This window comes from Lonchura striata, chromosome 2 (genome assembly GCF_046129695.1).
Source record: "Lonchura striata isolate bLonStr1 chromosome 2, bLonStr1.mat, whole genome shotgun sequence".
Classification (NCBI taxonomy): Eukaryota; Metazoa; Chordata; class Aves; order Passeriformes; family Estrildidae; genus Lonchura; species Lonchura striata.
In genome coordinates, this window is record NC_134604.1 from 63373730 (window position 1) to 63398735 (window position 25006).

A 25006-nucleotide genomic window follows, 5' to 3' on the forward strand; every position below is an offset into this window, starting at 1 on the left:
TCTCTGTCTTTCTTACAGGCTCCCTTTATATATTGAAAGACTGCAATGTTTCCCTGGCACCTTCTCTTCTCCAGGCTGAACAGCTCCCAACTGTCTCTGCCTTTCCTTATAGAAGAGGTGTTCAAGCCCTCTGACCATTTTTGTGGTTCTCCTCTGGACCAGCTTTAAGAGGTCCATGTCCTTCCTGTGCTAGGGATGGCAAAGCTGGATGCAGCACTCCAGGTGGGGTCTCACAAGGGCAGAGCAGAATCGCCTCCCTGCACCTGCTGGCCACACTACTCTTGTTGCAGCTCAGGGTGTGACTGGTTTTCTGGGCTGTGAGTGCACATGGCTGGGTCATATCCAATTTTCCACTCACCAGTATTCCCAAGATCGTGGCAAGACTGCTCTCCATCCGTTCATCCCCTGGCTTGTATTGGTAATACACGGATCTGGCTGCAGGACCTTGCACTTGGCTTTCTTGAACTTTGTGAGGTTTCAGATGGTTGAAAGCATTTTGTCAATATAACAACATCTACTGTAGACCCATGTGTAATAAAAGTGAGAAAATTTAAAAAAAAAAACCAAAAGCCAAATGTACTATAGTTATTGTAAGAAGTTGTTCCTTGATATTCCCTGGATATGTTCTTAATTGCACACTTTGGATGGAAGGAAAGGAAATATTTCAAAGCTTTCATATAGTTCATGCATTCTGTAAGACAAATTTATTTACCTTTCATGCAGGTTACATAGGTGATTTTAATACATTTTCCAGATACAAAACTGTGTTTGGTGATGATACTTTATGATTCTTCAATATCACAGAGGGAAGATTTAGGAAAAAAAAAATGTTTGAAGATGTTTACATCTTTAGTCCTTAGGCCTAGAAAAAAAAATGAGAATAATGAGCTTAGAAGAATTTGTGGTCAGAATGTTCTACCAAAAAGACAGTGAATTAAATTACAGAGGTTTTTTTACAGAAAGTTTGGAGCCCAAAATGTGAGTAACACTATAGCAGGATCAATGAGGACAAAGGAAACAGCAATAAGACTGCATACAATGCCAGAACTGCTTATGGGGCAAAATGTATGAGCCAGGAGTTCTCAACTGCAGCCCACACACTGACACAGCATCATTTTTTTGTTCTCACATGTTCACAATCAGTTACAAAGCCAACAGCACTTGCATGGCAGCTAAAAATGAGTATATATTTTCTCGAGAAGGTGCTACACAGTGGAACTGCCATGTTTATTTTTTAATGCTAATCTTTCTCTCCATAACATTGACTCAGAGCAGATTCAAGCTCTGTTACTCATAGACTCTCATTTTCTCAATGGTCACATAAATCAAAATTAATTAAATATAGAAGAAAACTGTCACAATGAGCATGTAGGGCTTGTTAATAGAAATGTGATAGGTGGTACACTATTAATTGTGTGACTGATAAATACCTGGAGCAAAATAAAGAGCAGCGATTAAATTTGAAGGTGCATTTTTGTAACAAGTTTCATATTTTTAGGCAAGATGGACATTTTCCATAGAACATTTTGGTACTTTGTGAAGTTTACCTTCCTATATAAAGAGCCCATCTATATTTGTTTCCCACAGTCTTCCAAGAATGATGTAGCATCTGAAATTAAAAATACCTTTCAGTAACTATCTTATGAAGGCTGTCACTGATGACAAAATAGTAGAAGATGACAATTTTAAGCATGCATTTTTGCAGTGGCATAAAAGTGCAGGTATAGAATAAATTGTAAATTGCATATATTGTAAAGCTGGAAAACACTTAGTTTACAAATGAGCAGAGAAGAAAAGCATGAGAGAGAATAAAACACTGTATTCAATGACTATTGAGAGTCAAGTCTACTTGTTGCCAAATGGTTTTTACCTATTTTATATGGTTTATCTGTTGTGTATCTGTCCTTTGATTTTGCATGGGTGATTAAAGAAGAGGCCTCAGAAGCCAAAATCTGGCTTGCTGTCAACAGAGCAATTTTAAATTTCAGCACTGAATCAGTCAAAGGGCAGTTTTGCTCCCACACTAGTTCCCTTCTTGCAGGTTGGCTCAAAAAGCTCAAAATGGCTCAGAAGGGAGTGAATAGTTTGGGCCTAACAAGTAATCACCGTAAACCAGTTTTTCTTTATTAGAGGCCTCTTTTCATGACTTTTACTATTACTTTTATTATTGTTGAACACTTTGTAAAAGGGCTATTTTTCATACCACCCACAAAAAGACCAATCTGTTTATTAAATTGTCCTATGCCTACTCAGTGGCCCAAGTGTTTCACAGTTTTAGGTGAAATATATGAGAGATGTTACTTACTTTGCCAGATCATCTAATGGTCATAATTATGCAGAAAAATACAATTACACCAAAACAGAACATGTTGCTGTGCTTTTCAGTCAAAGGATTTCACCTCAGCTTGTAACCAGAGTAACAACTTTGCAGAGCAGGAGAATATCTAAATACAGGGCTGACAGCAGAGCAGGGAACCTTCAGCTCCTTCCTCTCTGGACCACTCTTTCCATCTGCAGGTCAGGGTTCTCTCTGCTTGTCTAAACTGTCACACAATATGTGATTACCTACTTTTTAAGACAACTTTAGTATGTAAGACTTAGAAGAATCTCACACTTTTATGTCAAAATAAATAGACATAAAAAAAAAAAAATCCCAAACCCAAGCAACCAAACAGAAGATGGAGCCAGAGAGAAACTTTTAAAGCAAATTGCCAGAGAAGATGGGGAATTCGGTTTGCTCCAACTCCTGAACTCCAAACAAGACTGCAGGTAAGGAATTGGAGAAAGTGCTTGGAGACTCTGCTGCAGTACGAGGGCATGGAAAGAGGCTCCACTGTGTGTGAACGCATCAGTCGGAACCAGCACAGCTGCTTCCCCGGGGTGTTCTGTCCCCACCCTGTGTGTGAATAACATGAGCCACATAAAACTGCTGCTTGGAGGCAGAGAGCCTAAGTTTGCTCTACTCCAATCAAAAGAATGAAAGAAAGTCAGCCTGACTCAAGAATAGAAAGGCCAAAACTAACAGAGGGATGGATGTGTCATTTACCGTGATGTCACACCAGAATGCAGAGTAAGAGAAATGACGCTAAGAACCAAAGACGAGGTAATATGAATTCGATATAAAGTGAGCTGCATTTTTCAGCTTGATTTTCATTCTGTCTTACTGGTGGATACACTCTTCCAAGAAAGTTCACGTAATCCAAGCATACCTACTAGAGAAGAAATAGAATCTTTAAATTATGTCATCATGTAATTTTTGCATTTTATTTCAAAGAGCAAATACCAGAGGAATATCTTATAATTCTTAATGCCACAACATTTTTTTAATGCAGAAAAATAATTGAATAAGCTTGCTTTTCTCTACCTTCAGATTCAGATACTAAGTTGTCCTGCTTTCAGTACTAGCAGAATTTTTAATCCATGCAATCTGACCTGAAAGCTATGACAGAAAATGAGAAAAATATATTCTAGGAAGTGTTTATGAGATTTATTTGCTTGATTTTTTTTCTTTTCAGTTATATGGGGGAACACTTTTCTAAACTACCTTAGTTTTGCTTCTGTAAGTTCTTATTAAACTTGATATCTACAGCAATTCTAACTTTGTCTGAACTGTCATACAAGACATGTTACCAACTTTCTGTCATTATAGGAAAATTGTTTATTGTTTTGTTTAACAGTGGTAGACGGGGGAGAACACTCAGGTCTTCTTGGTAATTTCCATGCCTTTTCCAGCATCACAGTACTCTTTAAGCCTGTTGGAGAGAGTGCAAGAGGAAGCTCCAGGTTCCTACCTTGAAATCTTTCTATTTCTTCTGTCTCCCGTACTCCTCTCCCCAGGTTTCCATACATTACTTTTTCTTCCATCAGTCATACCAAAATTGCTTTTGTGTGCCATAATTCCTCAACCCTATTTCTGCATCTCATCAGGGAGAGTCGAGCACTGACCTCAAGTTTGCACACCTGGTAAAATGATGTACTAGACCTCAGGACACCTTTCTATTATTCAAGTATTTTCCTGGTCTTGCAGAGGAAATCACCATTACAGATAAGCTTTAAAAAAATGCCCTCGAGAATTTTATCATGACTAGCCACTGGAATTCTGGAATCTCTCTTGCATTGTGTAGTTTGGTTTTTGTTTTTTTTTTCCTCTCCTTCCTTTCTCCCCAAAGGAATCTTATTTCCAAAGACCAGCTATTTATATAAAGCATATATTTGATTTTGTCATATTAACATTTCACTTCAGTCCAAAATGTATGCTTGCCTTTCAGTGTTTTCCTCTAAACAGTGTCTTAAACCTTGAAGGAGTAGTTGGACCTGGAACTGTTTAAGGGTATAAGAGAGACAAGATAATAGGGAAGAGTTATATTTCAGTAGGCAACAGAAACAACTCCTTCCAGTCCCGCGACCCACACCTTTGCTTATCAAGACACTAATTTTCTCAACTACTTTCTTCCTTGAAAACCTTTTTGGAAAATGGATTCTGGGTCTCCCAAGAGCCTGCAGACTGCTGTCTCCAGCATATGCTCAGCCCCTGTTTATCTAGCAGTGATCCAAAATGCCAAATCTTGAGAGCAAACTATTGCAAGGTCAGTAGACCTTACCAGATTTCAGTTCAAAAGACATTTTTAGATATAGTCTGAAAACTAACAAGTATATCAATCTTCAGAGAGTACCTCATACCTCATCAATCAAGTAGTGAGACAAGCATTTCTACCTGTAGGTCTAGCCTAGGACTGCAGGATCATCCACAGCAGAAAGAAGGGTCTTTGACTCTTCAGTAGTAGCTCCCTTCCAAGAACGATGAGGAAGAAATATTATTTAGTCCAATCACACATCCTCAGGGAAATAGTTTGAGACTGCAGATTCTGTAGAATCTGCAAATTCTACAGATATCCTGTAATCCAGCTGTTGCTGACCAGACCTTTCCTTTTACAGTACACTTGTGGACCTGTCACGTTTAGTTGAGAAAGCTGAAATTCTTGCTGTGGTCCTGAAGACACTGATTGTTTGTTTACGAGAGAGCAGAGAAGAGATTACTAAACATGGTAAAATTTCATTTCTGTCACAAGGAATTGACTTTTATCTTTCCTCTGTTGCCTCTGTCTACTACATAGACAACAGAAGTGTGAGTGGGCAATCAAGATTTGTCCTATTGCAGGCGCTGCTGTATTCTACTCCTGGAAAATAAAAATTAATCTCCCAATCTTGGATTTTTTCATACATGACTTTTTTTTTTTTTTTTCCTCCCCAGGAAAACCACAGTTCATTGAGCTTAGTGTGGGTAAATTTAAAGTTGCAGCTGAAATAGCACTTTCCAATATGCTGACAACTTCTGCAATGTAGGACAGCAGCTCAGACATTGAGCATGATTTTCCAGAATGTTTCGAGACAGATTATGAAAGTTTGGCATATACCTCAGGAGGAAGCTGCCTTTTCACCGGTTTCAGCACAGAGCTTTGGGCAAGTGATCTTTCTCGGAGCTCAATGAATCTGTCAGGAAAAGCGAGTGAAAAGAAGGCGCTTGATGAAAACGAGCTGCTGGAAGTCTGCGGAGTTTCCCTTAGGAATAAGCTTTCTGAAAGAGAATTTCTGCTGGCGCCGCGGTGCAGCCCTGCCTGCCAGCGTCCCTGTCTAATGCAGCAGCAGAAATCCCATTTCCTTCAGTCCCAGGAAAAACTAAGATAGAAAAATGTAAACAGAGGGATGCAGATACTTTCCGTTTAATCTTTACTCGCGCTGGGTTGTTTTCGCCCGGCGCTCACAGCAGTGTGGGGCTGACCGCACGGAGCCGCAGGGTGCCGGCAGTCCATAACCGGGCACGGCTCAGCGAGGGACGCGCTCCCCGGGCTGTCCCCGGGGCGAGCCCGCGGCCGGGCAGGGCAGCCCTGGCAGGAGAGGGGCGCTCCCAGCTCCGCCGGAGCGCGGCTTTCCCTTCGCCAAGGCGCGGCTCGGCAGCCCCGCTCCGCGAGATGGCGGCGGGCGGCCGCCATTTCCCGCCCCTCGGGGCACCGCGCCCCGCCCGGCCCGGCCCGGCCCTGCCCGCTCGGGGGCGGTGCCGCCGCCGCCGCGCTCTCCCTGCTGTCCCTGCTGTCCCTGCTTCCCAGGGAGCGCCCGGCTCCGGCAAGTCCCTCCTCCGCCTCGGCGCTGCGGGCCGCCTCCCTCCCTCCTCCCCCGGTCGTAGCCTCCTCCGGCGGCAGCGGCGGTGCCCGCCGGCCCCATGGCGGCGGAGCCCCAGCCCAAGGCGCTGACTCGCAAGCCCCTCCTGCTCAACAAGGTGGAGGGCTCGCAGGAGGTGGTGAACATGGCAGCGATAGTGCCCAAGGAGGATGGGGTCATCAGCGTCTCCGAAGACAGGTACCGGGGAGCGGGTGTCCAGCGGGGCCGCGGCGGTGGTCTGTCGCCTCCCACCACTGCTGCCGGTGATGGTGGCACTGCTGGGCCCGCGATGCGGGTCCTGGATGGTGGTTCCCCATCACCAGCACCAGCGGGAGGCGGTGGTCCCGCCGGCGAGGGATGGTGGAGGCAGACCACCAGCATCCCGGTGCGATGTAGACTCCACCACCCGGAGCCCGGGCCAGCGCCAGGGTGGCGGTCCGACATGGGGACACTGCTTTAGGCAGACACATCGCGTCCCCCTGGAGCAGGGGTCTCCAGCGGAGTGTCCCACTCCTCCTCCACCACTGTGTGGGTCAGGACAGTGACCGGGCTGGAGCGCCGCTGAAACTCGCAGGACTTGAGTGACTTTTCTTAGCGTGGGTAAAATGGGATTTGAGATCCCCTTCATCACGAGGATTGCAGGGGAGTCTGTGGAGATCTTTCACCTTGCCTAAAGATTGTGGTGGCACTGGCTGAAACAGTAGTTTTGGTTCCCGTTTCCCCTCTCCAAACGTTTCCTGGTAATTGTTTAAAAATACCGTGTATCAGTGATAAGATCTTGGAGTTAAATCCCACGTTGAAAAGCTGCCAAGGAGGAAAATGCTTTCAGGCCCCTTAGCAGGGCTTTGCAGGGACTGGGGCTGCCCAGGGGCAACTCTGTCTCTTCTGAAAGAGCTCAAACTTGATTCAGCCCTGCAGCTGGAGCTTCAAAATTTTATCTTGAAAACCTTTTATTTCAAAATAAGTGCTTATTTTTCTTGCAGTGCCCATAAATAGTTATTTTGGGCAGGGTTTCTTTGCAGCTCAGGTGTACAGTGTAACCTGTGTCCTAAGATAGAGAGACACATGTTGTTGACCAGCATGTCAATATGTTTTGATACTTAAGGGCGTTTGGATGGACTGTTTCTCATGGATGCCTGTTCTGTTAAGTGTCTGCTTTTGTGTCTCTGCAGACTTTCTGAAAAACTGACGGTATTTTCTTTCATCTTTGTCCTCACTGTGACTTAGTTTTCAGCTGTCAAATATGTATAAATTTAAGATCATTTTAGTTCAGCTAAGCTGAGGTCTCCAAGTGAACTCTCATGCCTGCCTGCAAGAGGAGCTGAGCTACTTAAAACAAGTGTACGGTCAAAGGAACTTTAAGTAGAGTTTTACATTGTTATATGCTCACAATTTTATTGTCTTCGTATTTTTTATATATTTAAAGTTTTGTTGACTAAAGCTTGAACTTATTTGGGCTCATTATAGCTTGTTAAGTTTACTTAGCAAATTCTTTTTACCTGTAAGAAGGTATTAGTGAAATTTATTTCCTCTCATATAGATGTCTCTCTCAATCTCTGCATCTTCCCTCACCTTAGCAAAAATACATAACTTTAGTTGTTGATGACAGGTTGATGCTCCAGGTTGATATTTCTTGTGTAGGGAAGGGGATTGCTGAGGCATCTTTATTTTCACTAGTAACTTTCAAGAAACAAGCAGTGAAGAAGAAGCCAGGAGTTTCACACTAGGAAAGTCTGGAGGTTCCCAGGCTATTTTCTGTTTAAGGAAATTGAGCAGGTAATGTGGCTGCTGGTGGGACTTGTTTGCAGGATCCTTGACATGCTACAAGCTATGATCCTGCCTTTTATTTCTTTAGGCATGAAGATGTTGGTTGATGGGTCTTTCATTTTCTTCTTGAATTAGCATTTTTATTGTAATTAAAAGGTTAAGAGTTTAAAACTGCCTTGGAAGGAATAGCAGGTTGGGAGTCTAGCATGCAGGTTTTAGGCTACCTGGGGTGAAAGCATAATTTGTCAGACTTTCAATACCCATGTAGTATGATTAGGCTTGTGCAGATCCTTATGGGCACCTTTTCCTGTTTGGACCTGCCTTCTCCTGTCAGTGTTGACATGGTTGTTTAATGTCCATGGAATGTGGAGGGCTTTTAGAGCTTCCCAGAAACTCTTAAGAATAGTTATGGAGATGTTATCTGTCCCATTACTTGTGAACCAAATAAGTGAGTTTTGTCCACATTTCCCTATGATATGCACTGCTCATATGAGGAAAATATTCTGAAACCTCTGCAAAGAACTTCAGCTGGAATTGCCATCTCCAGCAATTGCTTCAGGCTGGGATATCATCTGTACGTGAAAGAGGAATTGTTTTGCTGGTGAATGGCTGAACACATCATTATTGAAGCCGTTGGTAGTCTTTGCATGCGCAACAGCTAGGTGCCACTTTAAAGGTTTTCTTTGCTGCATGATGTGGCCCTATACACCTAAACCTTTAAAAGCAGGAGCTAGCTTGGTCTCTGGTCCCAATTTTGTATGGCACTAGTGGTGTTATCTGGTTTTAAAAGACACAAAAGTGGTTTTAGCTACAGCTTGCAGTAGTCATGGATTATATAGCCCTGCATGTTTGTAGCACATACAGGCATATATTTTAAGACATAAAATTAAAACTATGTAATAATAGGGAGTGTGGATATTCCTCATAAAGAAAGACAAAGCCAGGGGAAAGAAGGAATGGGCGGGGGGGGGGAAGGGGGGAGGCAAAGTGGGTTTACATATTTAACTAGATTCTCAAAACTTTGTATACCCAACAGGGTTGGAGTTCCTTTTTAGTATGTGTCATTTGTACAGGTGATGCTCATAGATTTTCTCTTCTGAATCCTGGTCACTTGTGATAATTGAGTGATGTTCATTGTGTCCTAATCTTAGTGGGTTTTCTAATTCTATATCTGGGCAAAATAGACTGAGCCTGTATCTACAGTACAGCTGGTATGCATTGGAAGGGTAAGATATTTTATGGTTTTCTTCTAAGAAAAAGGATGCACCTGTCTAGACAGGTGGGAGTTAAAATAGTGGCAAAATTTGATATCCAGGAACATATAAATCTAATGCAGGATGACTCTAAGAAGTTACTAGCTTTCCTCCATCTCTTTCCCTGCCAGCAAACACATGGAATCAACAGACATATATAGCCAAACATGTCTTGAGTGATCCATAGCACTGTATGCTCATGTGAAGTTAGACTGGGATTTTCCTAATGTGCACAGCTGATCCTAAGCTGTCATCAGCTTCCTCAATATTAAAAGCATGCACTACCGTTTCAAAATTGCAAAGTATTCTTGTCTTTTGTTGCCTTCAGAGGGAGACGTGGGTGTTGGGCATGTCTGAAAAGTAGGTCACTGGCATGTCAAGTTCAGACATATCTAACTCCATGCTCCAGAGAAGATTTAGTGTCATTAATCTTACCTGGGCATGAGATACAGTGGGACAAGTGCACTAACTGACCCAGCTTTCAGTGCAAGCAGTTCTGCTCGGTGCTGGCGCACTCGTGTGTTTCTCAGGAGCCTGCCAGTGCTGTGAGTGCCAATTCAGCTGGGCTTCGATGTGCTGATCCTGTGTCACCCATGTGCTGATCGTATGTCACTCTGCAAGACTGGCAGGAGGGTCTGGGTGTCATTGTGGTGAACCTGCACTTTGCTAATAGCCCTCTTTTTACCCCTAGCTGGATTGTGAGTGAGGAAAACTTCCACAGAAGCTGGTGTAAACGTCTTTCCTGGTAAATACAAACTCTGCTCTGTGCCCTCCTGTGGATCAGAGTTCTGTACTCACTTCCATGCCACAGACCTTCTAAACATAGGTGTTACAGTCAAGAACTGTTCTTGAACTATTCACAAGTGAAAGTTTTCACGGTCAGCTGAAAATTGTCATAATCCTTTTATTTAAAAAATATAAGAATTCTAATCTCTTGGTGACAAGATCTAGGAGAAAAATATTTATCCCTTTATCCCACAGCTTTTTTTATTTAATTTAATTTTTTTTGTATTAAGGGTGTAGAGACCTTTGTCTTCTCCATTACTTTGTATTATCTTAAGCTCTTTTTGAACTCAGTTGTCTCAGCTTCTTCATATGGATCACTGTATAAACAGTGAGCCCAGACTGCTTATCTTATTAGTGTCTTCATCTCACATAGAGAAAACTATGTAGAGCTTGTATTGATAGGTTTGGTTTACAGTTTGAGCATTTTAAATACAGATGTGCACTTCAGTTGTTGTCCAAGGCTTGTGTTCTGGGTGTGCTAACTAGCAGGTTTTTTAGGGGGCATGACAACTTAATGTTCATCTTGTGTAAATGAAAATCTTTTTGCTAAACTAACAGTGGACTAAGAATGGGAATATGCATATGTGACAAGAAATGTGGGAGTTGTCTTTGGTTTTGTGGTGACATGACTTCTAACATGGAGAACTGTGATCTTTCCACCCTCAAGTATATCAAAAGTAATCTTTTTCTCCTTGTGGTTTTTGTGTCCAGATCTAGAACATTGAGCATACAGTATCATAGTTCATGCCTGTGAAAAAGCTCTAATGGAAGGGTGGGATTCTTCACACAGTGCTGTATTCAAGCAGGGTGCAAGGAACCACAGATTCTTGGTAAACTGAGTTTCATTTCTCCTGTGGTGGAGTAGTAGAAAGTGATTGCTTTGCCCAGCAGTATGGTTGCTCTTCAGGTCTGTATTCTTATCTGAGCACAGGGTTACATCACTGATGTCAGCTCTGCCTTGCATGTGGCTGTTGGTTCACGGCAGAAGCGCAGGTGCTGTGAGAACTGATTTTGATGCTGTCTGTGTATGTTTATCAGTCTAAGCCTGTAAGTTTCACACCCAGGTGATTGCAGTATGAGCAGCAGCTCAAGCAGGGCAGAAGGTGTGAATGCTCTTCACAAGTGTAAAAGGACTTGTTCCTGCCTGGAGGCTTTTAAAATTTTGATAAAAACATCAGTCACCAATAAAATTTATAGGAATTGAAAAGACCTAGTGCTGTAGATGCAATTTGGTTGCTCTTTTTTTTTGTGTGTATGTGTTTTTTTAAACTGAATTTTTTAGATATGTCGTAATTTGATGAGTGCGTGTTTGGAATAAAGGTCAGGGTGGAGGTTAGTGCTGGCTGTTTGTGAAGAAGAAGCGGATACTGGCAAGAGGCTTAAGGGAAAAGACAGGAGGTCCAAAAGAACTTGGAAACAAACATTGTTGCAGATGTTGAAAAGTACTTGTTCTGTATTTGACTAACATGTATCCTGTTGAGATGCCAAAATCTGAGATGAGCACACAAAATGTCTTGCTGAGTGCTTGTTCGGAGCGATAAACTCCACTTACTAACTTGTGGGAGACCTTGCAATGTTGTACTTTTTTAATTCTCTGTGCCACTTTCTGCCACCACTTCTTGAAGGTTGTCCGAGCTTGTGGATCCCTTCCTTTAAGATGCTCTCCTCCTGTGTGTCAGTTAAAGATTTAAAGTACAAGCATTTAGTCTCATCTCTCTGATCTGAGCTGTCCTGAAACTAACTAGCTCATGTAGGTCAGTGCACAGATTGATGAAACTCCTTCAATTGCATCACCTGTTGAACTGAGCTAAGAGCCCATGCGACAAAGTTCATGTCTTAACTGCAAGACAACAGCTGCAAAACTGTGCTCTGATGTGACTTGGACCACAGCTTGTACAGCCCCAGCTTCAGCAGCACAGTTGGGCAGCATGATAGAGTGGAACCTTAGGTGCTTGAGCCTTTCAAGTTAGAGGTGTGATGGCTTTTAATCCCCTCTCTGTTTTAGAGATTATTCCTTCTATAAAAGATGTGGGTGAATATATCTTATATTAGAAGCTTTATATGGAATAACAAGAGCTGCTCAATACACCTTCTTTTTTCCTCCTGGTAGCCTCTTTTTCTGCCTGTTGCTGAACAGAGTTCTTGAGTGTCAGCAAGTTTTGGGATGATGCATCTGATACCCATATTAACCAGTTCTCATTTTTCTGCTTGTCTTCCCTGACCCCCTCTTAATTTCCCTGGCATCTGTTTACACAGAGACTGGATCCCTCATTAGTGGCTCCTGTCTGTCAGGCTTGCTGACCTTCCCCTGCAGTCTCTCAGTTCTGCAGCTGAACAGTGCTTCTCGCCAAGAGGGGACTGCACAATGCCACCTCTGTGTGTGGCCTGTGGACCCCGGAAGAGAAACAAATACCAGTTATGGAGTCCATGCAGTCCAGAGATGGCATATAACTAAAAATACTCTGTTGCAGGAAACTTGATTGTTTTTTTGTTCAAGATAAAGATGACTAGAGAAGGCAGTGATGCTGCAACACCAAATGGCTGAAATACCTTAAACTAAAGGAACTGCAACAGTTTTGAAGCTACTGAGCTATTTAAGTAAGGCTGACCTTTCATTATGGGTCACTTAGCAGACTGAAGGTCTCAAATAGCATGTGACCATTGTAGTACAATAGAAATATGTCAGTAGCTTGTTTGAGCTGCTTTACAGTATTTTGTTTACTGAGACACTCTTTTCTTTCCCTCTCTCCAGCTGCGCTGGTGATTCCATGGCATCTGCCAACACTGATCTGTGCATAGATTTCCAAGCAAGATCGTTTAGCTGTGTGATACTGCATGGAAGAGAATTGCTCAAAAGTGGCACAAGTTTTGTAAAATGGTGTTTGTAACAACCCTAAGAGAAGTCAGAAAAATACTTGGCAGCTCAGAGATCAAATGGAAAGGAGAGAGTAGGAGGGCATAATGCAGGTACTCTGTTGCTGCTTCTGTGGTCAGGAGCTCTAAAAGCTTCTTAAATGATGAGCAATGGCCTAAGGGGAGCAACTGGCTTTTGTACAAGTGTCTTCTGTGCATCACTGTCTTCTGTGCACTGTAACCTCTCAGACACTGAAGGATTATTTACCTAAAACACTGCTCTTTTTGCTTCATCACACTCTGGCCAAATATGAGTGTATTTGTATAAAACTTCTGGTATCTGCATGTATTTTTCCAAAGATCTGATAAGAATTGCAGCAGTCCATAATGCAGTCTGTTGCAAGACCAGAAGCAAGAAAAAAAACAGCTGTTTCCCTTCTGTATACAGTGTGAGGAGTGATGGATGCAGCCATGCACTGCTGGATGTGGCAGGATGGGATGGGACACCATGGGAGGGAATAGGAGCAGCAGCCATGGAGTATTGAGGATGCACAGCAGGGTGCATCCTGTTCAGCAGAGCCTTGTTCTATATGGGGCATTTTAGGAAAGAGAAAATGAAACTTCATTCTTTGTACTTTTGTGAGGTAAAGAAATTATGTAAATGGGAAAACTGTAAAACAATCATCCACACAGGATTGAAAGTACCCTTGCAAGCAGTTTTGATGAGTGGCTGGATCCACTTCCTTCTTCTTGGAGAAGGAAGGGGACAGTTTTGTGAGAGAAGAGCAGAAAAGGGCAAGTTTACCAGACAACCCTCCAGGCAGGGACCTTTACATAATCACAAAGCCATATGCATCTCTTGGGGTTCTTCATATGTCACAGTCTGCATGCCTGATGGCTTGTAACTAACTGCACATGAATAATGGCCAAAATTTATATTGGCCTATCAGAAAACAAATAATACATTTTAAAAATTAGGCTGTGCCAAAATTTGAGATGGACAAAATACTGCCTTCATTCTCATGAGAGGGAGAACAGTTGTGGAGGCCGGGCTGAAAAATGTGGTGTTTTAATTTTTCTCTTAGTCAGGCTGCAGGAAATAGCATTGTGTAACTAACCTTGGCCACACTTTGAACATATGGGCTTTGCTTGTCACATCATGTTTATTCACTTAAATTAAGTTTTTCAGGGAACTCTTAAGGTTTGGAGCACTGAATCAAAGGTGATGCCAAAGCACAGTTCTGGGTAGAAAGAACTACTGTTCTGCTGCCAAGTTTGCTGCAAAGTTTTGTCTAATGTTGTCTTTTATTCTCCAAGTCCTGTACCATTCTCTCCTACTATGAGGTGAAAGTATCAATGTACTTAGCAGGTTTTTGCAATAACAGTAGTGATTGATCAGCCCCAGAAAGCAACGCTTTTGACCTTTACAGAAATGTAATCATGGTTTCCTTAGGAGTGGAGTCCTGTGGAGAGAAATCTGAGAAAAGGCTGTCCTAATGTGAAGTGGCCTATTTTGCCATCAGGTTGAATTATCTGGATTCAGGTGATAGAACAAGTACAGTGCTTTGTCTTGAAAGGATATGGAGAGAAGATCCTTGCCCACGTTGAGAACGTGAGAGATAATGAGATTTTGCACCTCTAGCTGTGAGTGCAAATGTGGCAAATTTACCTTTGGCTTCAAATTCATTTATAATAGCAAATAAAGGTTTAGTTGTATTCTTAAGCAGGAGGTGCATCTGCTTTGTAGAACACTCTGGGGCCTTAAAGTTTGCACTCATTTTGCTTATATCCTTACTGTATAATCTTCTTCTTGATCCTAACTGTTATTAATCAGTATCTTCTCATTCCCATACCTCATTCCTTTTTCCCGTCTGATACAGAGAAACTCAGACTCTCCTCTCAACTCTGTGTTTTTCTAGAGCAAATGTTGCCTGTGGAGTCATCCAATCTGCAGTTCAAATTGATATTTCAAAGGCTTCATGTTTTCCAGCACCATGTGCTTTCCATCGGATAGAATAAAAGTAGGATTTCCAAGGAGATGCTTTCAGCTTTTATGGCAGGTAGTCTGTGGTCCAGCCTAACTTTTGCTGCATGCACGGTTGTTTAAAGGCAGCTGTGGCATTTTGATGGCAGTGGAGGTCCTCTACATGCCTTGTCTGGATTTAGGATTTGTGCCTCGGCTTCACTCTCTCTTTGAGCAGCTCCACCAAAAATAAGCAGTTGTCAAAGGATGATTGCCCTTCTGCAGTTACTGGAAGTCCAGCAGGAAAGGTCATGCCTGTGCTGTTCTCCAGCATCAGGCATGATACCCTTGTGCCTGTTCTTGTCGTGTTGGTCCCATTGCTTCAGACTCCTGTGGCACTCGATCAGGCCGCAGCATAGCCTGCTTTCTCATGGCCAGGAGCTTAATGGGAGGTGAAAGGGTTTTTGCTGAATAGTCCTGTGTTTGTCTGCTAGAGATAAATGTTCTCTGCTTTTCATCTGGCATGGGAACAATTCACTTTAGCTTAGGCAGAAACAAATACTGATAAAAACTAGAGATCTAAGGGCAGTGTGGTAGTACTAACATGGGGAAAAGAGGATTAAAGCAGTCTTTACATTAATTGTGCTGAGGGCAGAGGGTGAAGAGGTAATGTATCTGTCGAATCAAAATTTACACCTTTGACTTTATTGGCCCCTGATATAATTTAATTACTGAAATTAAGAAGTTAATACTTTTTGCAGCAGTTGAATGACGTGTTTTATTCTGTTCCACTGAGACCTGTATCCCATTCAGTCATAACAACTATAATTCATACCAGAAAGAGTATTTTGGGTCTACCAAAGCCTTGCCTGGACTGTTGTGTGTGCTGCCTTAGCAGCTGAGCCTTTTAGTGCTGTCTGATATTACCTCAAGTTTTCTAAATTCTGTTACATCTGAAGTTTTTGAGACTGCATGAGCTGGCATTGACAGCTAAGAATGGACCTATGCTGTATTCCCTCAAGCAGGAGCAAGCAGGGAAAGCAGTCCTTGTAGGAGTATCAGCTGCAGTGGGTGGCAGACCACTACACTTGGCATTATGTATTACATACAGGGGTTGGTTACACAACGTATAGGTACAAATCCATTTCCAAAGAAGAATTCAGTCTCTTCCCTTCAGGAAATGAATCAGACTTCATAAACTGATCTCTTCTTGGTAACTTCTGTAACTGCCAGTTAATGAGTGGGAATAAATTAATATATCATCATGCTTTGAAAATATCAACTGATAAATGATCCTGCCAGATTTCCAGCAGGGACAGACCTATACAAACACTGAACTTCCAGCTTCAAACTCTGATCCCTGTTGTTGCCAAGTAAATTTGTAGCCAAAAGGCCAAAGCACATAAAATTTCAGTGAGCTTGCTATGGTGCTTGGAGTACCATGGCAGTCTGAACTGTGAAACACCAGCAGATAAGGAGCTGTGTTGGGATGGGCTGTTGCAGAGATCTCTCAGCTGTTCTGCAGGAAGAATTACTGCAGTCTGCCCAGCTGCAGGCTTTGCTCTAGGGGAATATTTGAGACCTGTTTTTTGGCATTTCATCTTCCCCTTTGCACACTCTTCATGGTTGCTAATATGGTCAGGAGCACGAGACCAGGGGGCAGGGAGGGAATCCTTTAGTAGCTTGTACCACTAATTCAGATTCCAAAGTGTTGATTTTGGAGTGGAAGATGAAAAGTAAGGGTAGAGGGTTTTTTGTTAAATATGAAATGCTGTGAATTCTGTTGGTCACGGTCCTTCGGTTTCCAGCAATAAGCTTTTCCACAAATACTGTCGCTAGCCCATATTATATACCAGAGAAAGCAGTAGGAAAAGGGAGCTATGAATGTAGTGATTGTTTAAAAAAAACTACATGCTGTAGTGGCTGAAAAATGCATTACTTTAATCTGAATTCTGAAAGCTCCTCTGTGATTTCAGATGCTTTTACTCCTTTTTTCCCTCCTTCCTTCTTTCTTTAGTATATGAGAGAGAAGCCTTATGAGGATTTCCTTAATAAATTTTTGTGACCAGAAAACCAAACCAAGAAGTTGTCATCCCCAACTAGTTTCATCCACAGCACCCTTTTGATCACAGCTTATAGTCATTCTTCTAAAAACCTGAGGACCTAAAACCTCTTCTTCAAGGAAGCAGGCATGGATATTGTTGTCTGGTTTTTATGAGGTGTGAACACACCTGAATGGATGGCCCGGCCGAGGATTGCAATTATTGAGGTCACTGGCAGGAAGCATGGCTAAACCTAACCAATGGCTCAGTCTGCCTTGGTTGTTGTTTCCCATGGTCTTTCCTGTGCTCTAAAACCGAACTTGTGTTCACATGCCCTTTTTGGCATGAACAGACATTTTCACATGGTTTTAAGAGTCAAATTCTTTTAGAAAGTAGTGTAACTGTTATAGAGCTGTTAAGCACAAAACCTATATTAAATGTGTAGGCAAGTGTTTTGTATACAAAATGATGTGGGAGAAGTAGATAAACAACCACTGACAAAAAATCTGAAGACAGGAAAAGCAAATGGCATGGGTAATTGCTTAGCGTTCATGTTTAGCATGTGGATTAAAAAGTGGTTTAGCATGTGGCAAACATGCTAAAAAAAGTGGTTTAGCATGTGGCAAACAGTGGTTTCAAGAAGTGGTGTGAAGAAGTACCTCAGACTCAATGGTATTTTTCCAGAAATAAATGATACTGCCTAATTTGCTCCTAATTTGCAAGCTGTTTGTTGTGATATTCTGAAGCATTATCCTGACAATGGTCAGCTTTTTGAGTTTCATTTCCCTTTGACGCTGTGTATGATAACTTCAAGCCAAAAAATGGTGTTTATTCAATTATTGACCAATGCCATTATACTGAGTTCAGACTAATAAAAATGAAGGAGTGGGAAAATATGGACCACCTTGAGATATTTTTGTGGTCTACAATGTAATAGGAAAGAGGAGTTCTTCTCAGAGTAAGCAGCAAAACCCTTGTTGTTCTCACTTCCCTGTTCTTTTAGAGAAGCCCAGTATTGAACAAGATGGCTGGTGTACATAGGAATCAATACTGTTTCCTTTTTTTAATGGCTCTATGAACCATCTGAGAGAAATGGGCTGCTGAACCCATGGCCAGCAGCTATAGTGACTGTATTTCTAATCAATTAAATAGTGCAAGAGTATATTTCAAGCACAGGGGTCTGGCTGGCTGTGGTGTCTTCTTGTTGGTATCAGGCACTGTTCTTGCCATGAGCCAATTTGTACAGCATCAAACAGTGCCCATACAGAGTTTGGAAGTCAGCTTGTACCAGGGACTGTTCCCAGTACATAGCTAAGATGCAGCTGCTGTTTTCCTGCCAGGTGGCCTCACTGGCAGGCGTTGGTCCCTGGCCTGTGTCACTTATTAAGGTAAGTGTTTTTCACATCTCCAGAGCACCCAGGTCATGTGGCTGTTCCCCCTGGTAGAGTATCAGATTGCCTACAGGAAATTGGTTCAGTGATTAAAAAAAAAAAAAAAACCACAAAACAAACCAACTAAGCCACTGGTCTAAACAAGACACAGCCCTTGAAGCTGTCATGCCTGTAAACATTTCTGGTGGCTGGAGATCTGTAACAGTAAATTTGAGACCAAAGTAGTTTGAGATTCTTAAGATAACTTCAACCAAACATCCAGAGGAGGACAGGTCTCCCTGTGCTGAGTAGAAGTGCATGTGTTTGTCAAATTCCTATGTGTGACATTAGCTAGTGACCCTCAGGGCTGCAGCCAGGGCTGTAACCCAGCTGGAGTACTGAAGTGGCATTCATGGCCTCTGTGGCCAAGTTCTTCAGTTGGAAATCTGTGCTCACTTCCTGCACCATGGGAGGCCCAAGCATTGGACCTGTAACCAATGTGAATACATCTTTTGGCATTCCTCAATAGCTGTCAAAAATGTTTTCTCCGTGAACCTTTGTTTCTGACACACAGAGTTGTATCTTTGGCCAGTTTGAGCAGAGCATTGCATGTCCTGTAGGTCTAGGAGATGGGACATGAATGCTTCCTTATATGCCAGCTCCTTCCCTGCTTACACCACCCCAGGGTGGCATCCTTCCAGTGAGCTTAGTGTCATTGCAGCTGCACTGTGCCTGCCAGTGAAAGTACCCAGGTTTGCTCTAATAAGTGTGACCGTCCCTTCACCCACGTGGAAGCTTTGGTCCTGTATTTTTGAAGTCATAGAACAGTGCTAAGCTGTAGTAATGACTAGTTTTGAAATACAAGTCACCAATCATCTGCATCTGAAACAAAGACAGTTGGAAGTTAGGTGCTGAAGAGAGAATTCCTCATCAGGGCCATCCAAATCTAGAGCACAGCTTGAAGAAGATCAAGGAAATCCAGAGACCCTCTGCTGTGAAGTTTTACCTAAGCATTACATCTTCGAAAAGACTTTTAGCATAAAAATGACATTTGTGCTCCTTTCAATTCTTAAAATGCTTAAAATAAGTTGGATGTACAGTGGTCACAGACCTTACGCCAAGCAGTTTTCTGCCCATATATTTGGTATTGCTGCCAAATGATTGTAGAAAACTCTAATAGGTTTTTGTAGATTGTATTAAAACTTCAAGGAGGACAGAAATTAAGAAATTTCCATTTTTTTACTAAAACTGGTGATGCCACAAAGAAACTATGAAGATGAAATGGGCTGCCTCAATAGCTCATGAGCTCATCTACCTAAGAAAAGCAAGGAAACTTCAGGCACAACAATTAAATTAGTCTTCAAAGCACATTTTGAATAGTAAGTACTTCATAGCTAGAGATGCTTGTTCTATAACTATCAAGGTCTCTTTGCCTTGTCCAGTTTACCTGACACTAATAATGTACAATAATGTACAAGAAGTTAGAGGTGTTGTTGGGGCAAAGTCCTGTGGAGAGTCTCTTCCGTAATCTTACAGTTTTTGTACAAGCTGTTTCCATTTGAGTATCTGGTGGATGATTCACACAGTATTTCAGTGCTTCTCTTTTTTTCTTCTCCTTTTCCCACTGTTCTGGGGACAGTGATGTGTCTCCTATTAGGAAGAAATAGTAATTTTCCTTTTGCTTCAATATTCAAACAAAATTGCTGTGGTTGGTTTCATCCTGTTCCAGTATCACTTGAGAGTTTTGCTGCTGACTTTGGGAGTGGGATCAGCTGAGTGTTTCAAAAGGACAGGTGGTACTTGCATTGCTGGAGGAGTGAGCACATGTACTTCTGCACAAGGATATAGATTTCCCTTAGCTGTCATGGCCACAGTAACTGGGATGTCAGCAACAGAATCAGAAAATACGTGTTGGATGCAGCATCATTGTTCTGACACTCTTTGGAATGGTGCTGCCCTGTGGCAGTTGTGTTCTCCTCCTCTTCCTGAACTTGACCCAAGTTGCTAAGCTCTGTTTTGTGTCTTGGAGCCAGGCTTTCCCATGGCAAGGATTATTGGACTTGCCTTGTCTTCCACAGTCTGTTGTTGTTCCCTCTGGGATTGTGAAGGAATTTACATATTCTAGGTTTCTTCTTGTGTCAAGTGTTTTGTTGTAGGACCCTTTTGTATTTTCTGTGAAAAGTTTCTTGTTTAATTTTTAATATTACTTCAACTCAAGAAGTAATGTTCTCAAGATTGTTGATCTGAAATTCTCTGGTACAGGTCCTCTGATACTGAGGAAATGGTGTCAGAGTATTTTAGCCCAGCCCTGAATTGTTATAAGATTACGATTGCTTTTTTTAAGGCATCAGAGGATCAAGAAAGCAACAAAATTTCCTTTAAATCATGTATGTCTGGAATACCCAGAACATAAGTGTTGTACAATAATCTTTATAGTCTTTTTCTACAAACTCTACTGTTTTTACTGTATTACAGCATTGCACTGTCTTACTTTGGACACAAATAGAAATTCTACTTCGCCTCCATTGAATAAAGTCTTATAGAAACAATAATTTTAACCAAAGGCTGAGAGAAGCATATTTTGAATCAAATAAAATTAAATTACAAATAGCTGTCAATTATGTAGACGTAACAAAAATAAGCAGAACAAGATATCTAACTTAGCTTTCTCCTTCCTGAGAAACTGATATTCTTTTCTGAAATCAAATCAGAGTAACAATGGTGTTGTTATTTGGCAACATGATATGTTTATGTATCATCTGAAAAAATCAGGGAAAATCATCTACTAAAGCTGGAAGTTGAAATGAAAGGGCTTCCTTGTAGAGAGAAAGAATGGGATGAATATGTGATTATCCATCCTGCCTTGCAGAGTTTACTTATTGTTCAGTCAATGCATATTCAGTCTTGATGCTATGAAAAAATGTAACTGCTACATCTTTGATAATCTTGTATAGTGTGGATTGGTTCACACTGTGGTGTTTCGTGAGAATCCCATTTTTCACTACTTACCTCTATAGTGGAAGCAGAACTCCCACACCTGTGCTCTTACCTTAGACCTATTGGTGTTTGATATCATTGTCTTAAGTTCTGTTGTGTAACTGGATTGTGGTCCTGCTTTCTCTGTATGTCCAGGGCTGATTTAAGAGCATCTCAAACATATGGTTTTTATCTTCATTAATAGCAATTTTTGTAAATATTTCCTAAACATGGCAAAGTTAGACTGTGTGTTTGTTTATTCAAAAGCTACACTGCTTTGAACAGATAAATATTTCATTCTTGGGACCCAGTAATAACTTGACTCAAGCTGGGGAAGAAAAGAGAGTAGGAATTTAAGAACCAGGGCTGAGATTTGAAATTTTCCATAAACACTGCAGAAGAAAGCAACAGAAATGGAGCATTTTCTCTTCCTTAAAATATGTACACATTTTGCAGTATGCAGTTGGAGGAAAAAACACTTGACATTGAATTCAGATGGCCTGCAGTGGTCATAACTTCCTTTTTCAAACTGTTGTTTGTTTTTCTCTATGCTTATTTCACAGAGATAGATAATGAACCTTTGTTTGTTTTAATTACAAAACCCAGTTCCTGTCTGTTGAAAGTAAATAGAGCCTAAAGGATTTAGTGTCCCAAGTAACAGAGCAAGAACTTTGTATTTGTGAGGTATCAAGGTAAGTGCAACTGCACTTTGGGGAAAAGCCTTAATGTGAGAAATACTTTCCAATTTACAAATTTGGAGGGTAGCTGTTGAGTGCAGCTGTTAGGTTTCCATTGCCCTGCCTGTCACCAGGCTGCTTCATAAATGCACAATGTGGAGCTGGATGTCTTGCCTTTCTTCTGATGAAAGCCAATCAGCATGCACAAAGCTGCCCTGGTACCACAGTAATTGGGGCGGTGAGAGAGTCTTGGGGTTTGTAGGGTTTGTCTTCAGCCCATTACCTCCATTTAGATAGACCAGTTATTACCAAAACTGTGCTCTTTCAGTTTCCTTGTCTGAGTGTTACTGAACCAGATGTTTGCTGCCATCCTTACTGCAGGATTTGTATTGTTTGTACTTTATGTTCTGTTCCCTGCTGCTGTTCTTCCTATTCGTGTTCTATCACTACTCCTCTCAACTCACTTTCTCATTTCCTCACCTTCTTGCTTATTAATTCTCTCAGTGACTCTCCTCTTACCAATTTGGAATTCAAAAAAGGCAGGCTATCTCCTTCCTGTATGAACGTGGAGCAGCTGCACATCCTTGCTAATGCTGTTAAATATCAGTATCCAAGTCAGCTGATATGAAAGTGAAATGGGGCAGCTTGTATCAGGAAAATTGTTGACACCAGAAATTGGTAAAGACCACCTTGTGTGTTGGTGATATGAAAAGTGTGTTTAGCTGGTTTCATCTGCTAATTGTTGCTTTCTGAAAACCTGAAGTACCTCCTCTATGCTTCTGTGGTCCAGCAGCAGTCCACACTAATTCCCAGTTTATTTCTAGGTTTTTAAACCTGTTTAAATGTTAATAAAATGCATTGAATTGTTTTGAATAATTGAGAGATGGTGAATGTGTGATGCCTCCCAGGCATGAGGGAGTGGGATAGGATGCTACAAGTAGTAGAGAAATGGAAATCAAATGGGAAGAGTTTCTTTCATTTGCAGTGGGTGGGGGGAATGGAAATATTTACCTTTGTCCTGCTGCTTCAAAGTTGATTTGGTGAGGAAGGGAACATCAGCTGCTTCAGGAGGAACAACCTCTGCAGTTGCTTGTGGGGGTGCAAATGCTGAAGGCTTGCTGCTGCCAGGGAGAGGTGACCTTGATAGCCTCATACCTGCTGGTTAATGAGTGTTCCTGGAAACAAAAAAACAGGGATGCAAAGGGAGTATCTGCACCTTTCCCACAAACACATACACATCTGAAGCTTAAATTCTTGCTAATAGCAGGAGTAATTTTAAAAGGCTAAGTCTAGCAAGACTTTAAATCGCTGTCAGCTGTTTTTGAACCAGATGCTGGAGGCAAAACTCTGGGGGGAGAAATAGCATGGTTGAAATGTGTGTTAAAATGAAGGGTGCCAGAGGAAGAGACAGTGTGGGAGAACTGATGGGAGTAGAGAAAAATGTCTCTAAGCTTTTAAGAGCATGGCTTGGAAGTAACTCGCTATTGGATTGTCTTCTTTGGTTCCTGTGTTCTAAATAGAGTTAATGGTTGACCACTGGAAAAGGTAGGACATAGATCCTCAGCATTCACTAGCTTTTTAATTAACATGTAGCTGCCATACCATGAACCTTTGTTTCGTTCTACAGAAATACTTTCCTTTCAAAAACTGATCAAACAAAACCCTTAAATGCTCTGAAAAAAAGAAAAAGTGAATAGGAAAAGCAAAGACAAACCTTGATCTTTCAGACTTAAGAGTGTGAAGCAATATTTTAAAGGTGCAGTCCCAGGGGAAAAATGCATTTGTGGAATTATATGGTTGTGCATTTCTAACACCCTTTGTTAGCTTGTATTTCCACTGTGCAGTGTAGATGATGAATATATGTGCACTTCCAAAGCAACCCATTTGTTCACTGCAGTGTTCAAGGTCATAACTGCTCTCAGTCTTTCTTGTAAACTTGCTGTTCCTGTCTGTTGGTGTTATTTAGTGCAAACTGTCCATCTGATCTGTTTTAGGGGCCAGATCCTGTCCACAGAACAGCTCTGTCTAATACTTTGTCTCCTCCCCTCCAGCTGAAATGAAAATTGATTCTAAATACTGGCCTCCAGTGCACTGCCTCCCTCTGATGCTCAGTAGTTGGGACATCTCTTAATTAAGTAAACTGCTTAACCTGCTGCAGATTGTTAATAATTTGCATTTCTTGATAACCGCTCACAAATTGCAAACATCCCTCCAAAACTCACTGTGTGTGTGCCTGATAAAGGAGACACAATTTACTTCTATTAGATATGATATGTGGAAGAGACTTACTGGACTGTCAGGTCATTCCTGGATGTTTTCAGTATGTCTCAGATACCAGGGCAGGAGAGTGGGAGGAGGAACTGCTTGACACAGCAGAACACACACGGATTTTGAAGCTAACAGAGTGGGTTTTAGTCTGTGGGACGTGTATCTCATGGCTTGAGGTAACTGGACATGTTGTCTCTTTGCATAGTAATTTAACTGTCTGTAAGGAAAGCTGTTCCTCCCTGCCTTCTGTGTAAGAAGCAATCCTGTCTGACTTGCAAAAAATGAAGCCAGAATTACAAACAAGATTTAGGTTTTCAGGCAGTGCTGAGCCTGCAAGGCCACAAGATCAAAAAGAACCCTTCTCTTATTTACTGCCTTTACCCCATCTCAGCTCATCTCTTTCCCCAGCAGATGCTGTGAGCTGATTTTATGCTTTACCTAATAGCACAAGGATTTACTAGCCCAGCGGGTTGTCTCTAGCTGTCTTCTACCTTGTATTACCATCTAAAATCTGGTGTCCTCTGCCAAGGTCAGCAATAGATCTGGTCTGCTTCAATCTGCTGCCCTTCTCTGCTTCCAATGGCCCTTGAATTGGCCAAGTCATTACTTCAGACTCCTTTCTTTGCACTAACTAGTAGCCTTCCACTGGAAGGTAACATCCATAGATGCCAATGCCCCATCCCTGAAAGTGTTCTAGACCGAGTTGGATGGGACCCTGAGCAGCCTGATCTAGTGGAAATTGTCCCTGCCCACATGGCAGGGGGGTTGGAAGTAGGTGGTCTTTAGCTCTCTGGTAAGGAATCGTCTTTATTCAGGATGGATGAAGTTGGTCAGGTTTTTCCAGTGATTGTGTAGAGTTGCCCACTACTTAATTCAGCAATGACTTTGAAAATCC

At 41.9% G+C, this 25006-nt stretch overlaps 1 protein-coding gene and 1 long non-coding RNA gene across 4 annotated transcripts in view; one reads left to right on the forward strand and one right to left on the reverse strand.

The window, feature by feature from the left end:
• Positions 1-685: 685 nt before the first annotated feature.
• On the reverse strand, positions 686-5587 carry LOC116184309 (uncharacterized). 2 transcript variants are annotated; one of them, XR_004149073.2, is made up of 4 exons: positions 5415-5587; positions 3047-3209; positions 1548-1609; positions 686-862 (listed from the first exon to the last, which is right to left on the reverse strand). It is a non-coding gene; the product is annotated as an uncharacterized LOC116184309 (long non-coding RNA). The 2 variants fall into 2 exon arrangements; XR_013342069.1 differs by having other exon boundaries at positions 3047-3212.
• A 501-nt stretch (positions 5588-6088) lies between these two features.
• Positions 6089-25006, forward strand: part of WDFY2 (WD repeat and FYVE domain containing 2) — a 57592-nt gene continuing 38674 nt past the window's right edge. For both annotated transcript variants that reach the window (XR_013339494.1, XM_021526595.3), the window contains exon 1: positions 6089-6354. Coding sequence is in view for 1 of the 2 variants with exons in the window: in XM_021526595.3 (XP_021382270.1) it covers positions 6218-6354 (137 nt within the window). In the remaining variant the exon portion in view is untranslated. The remainder of the gene's footprint in view (positions 6355-25006) is intronic.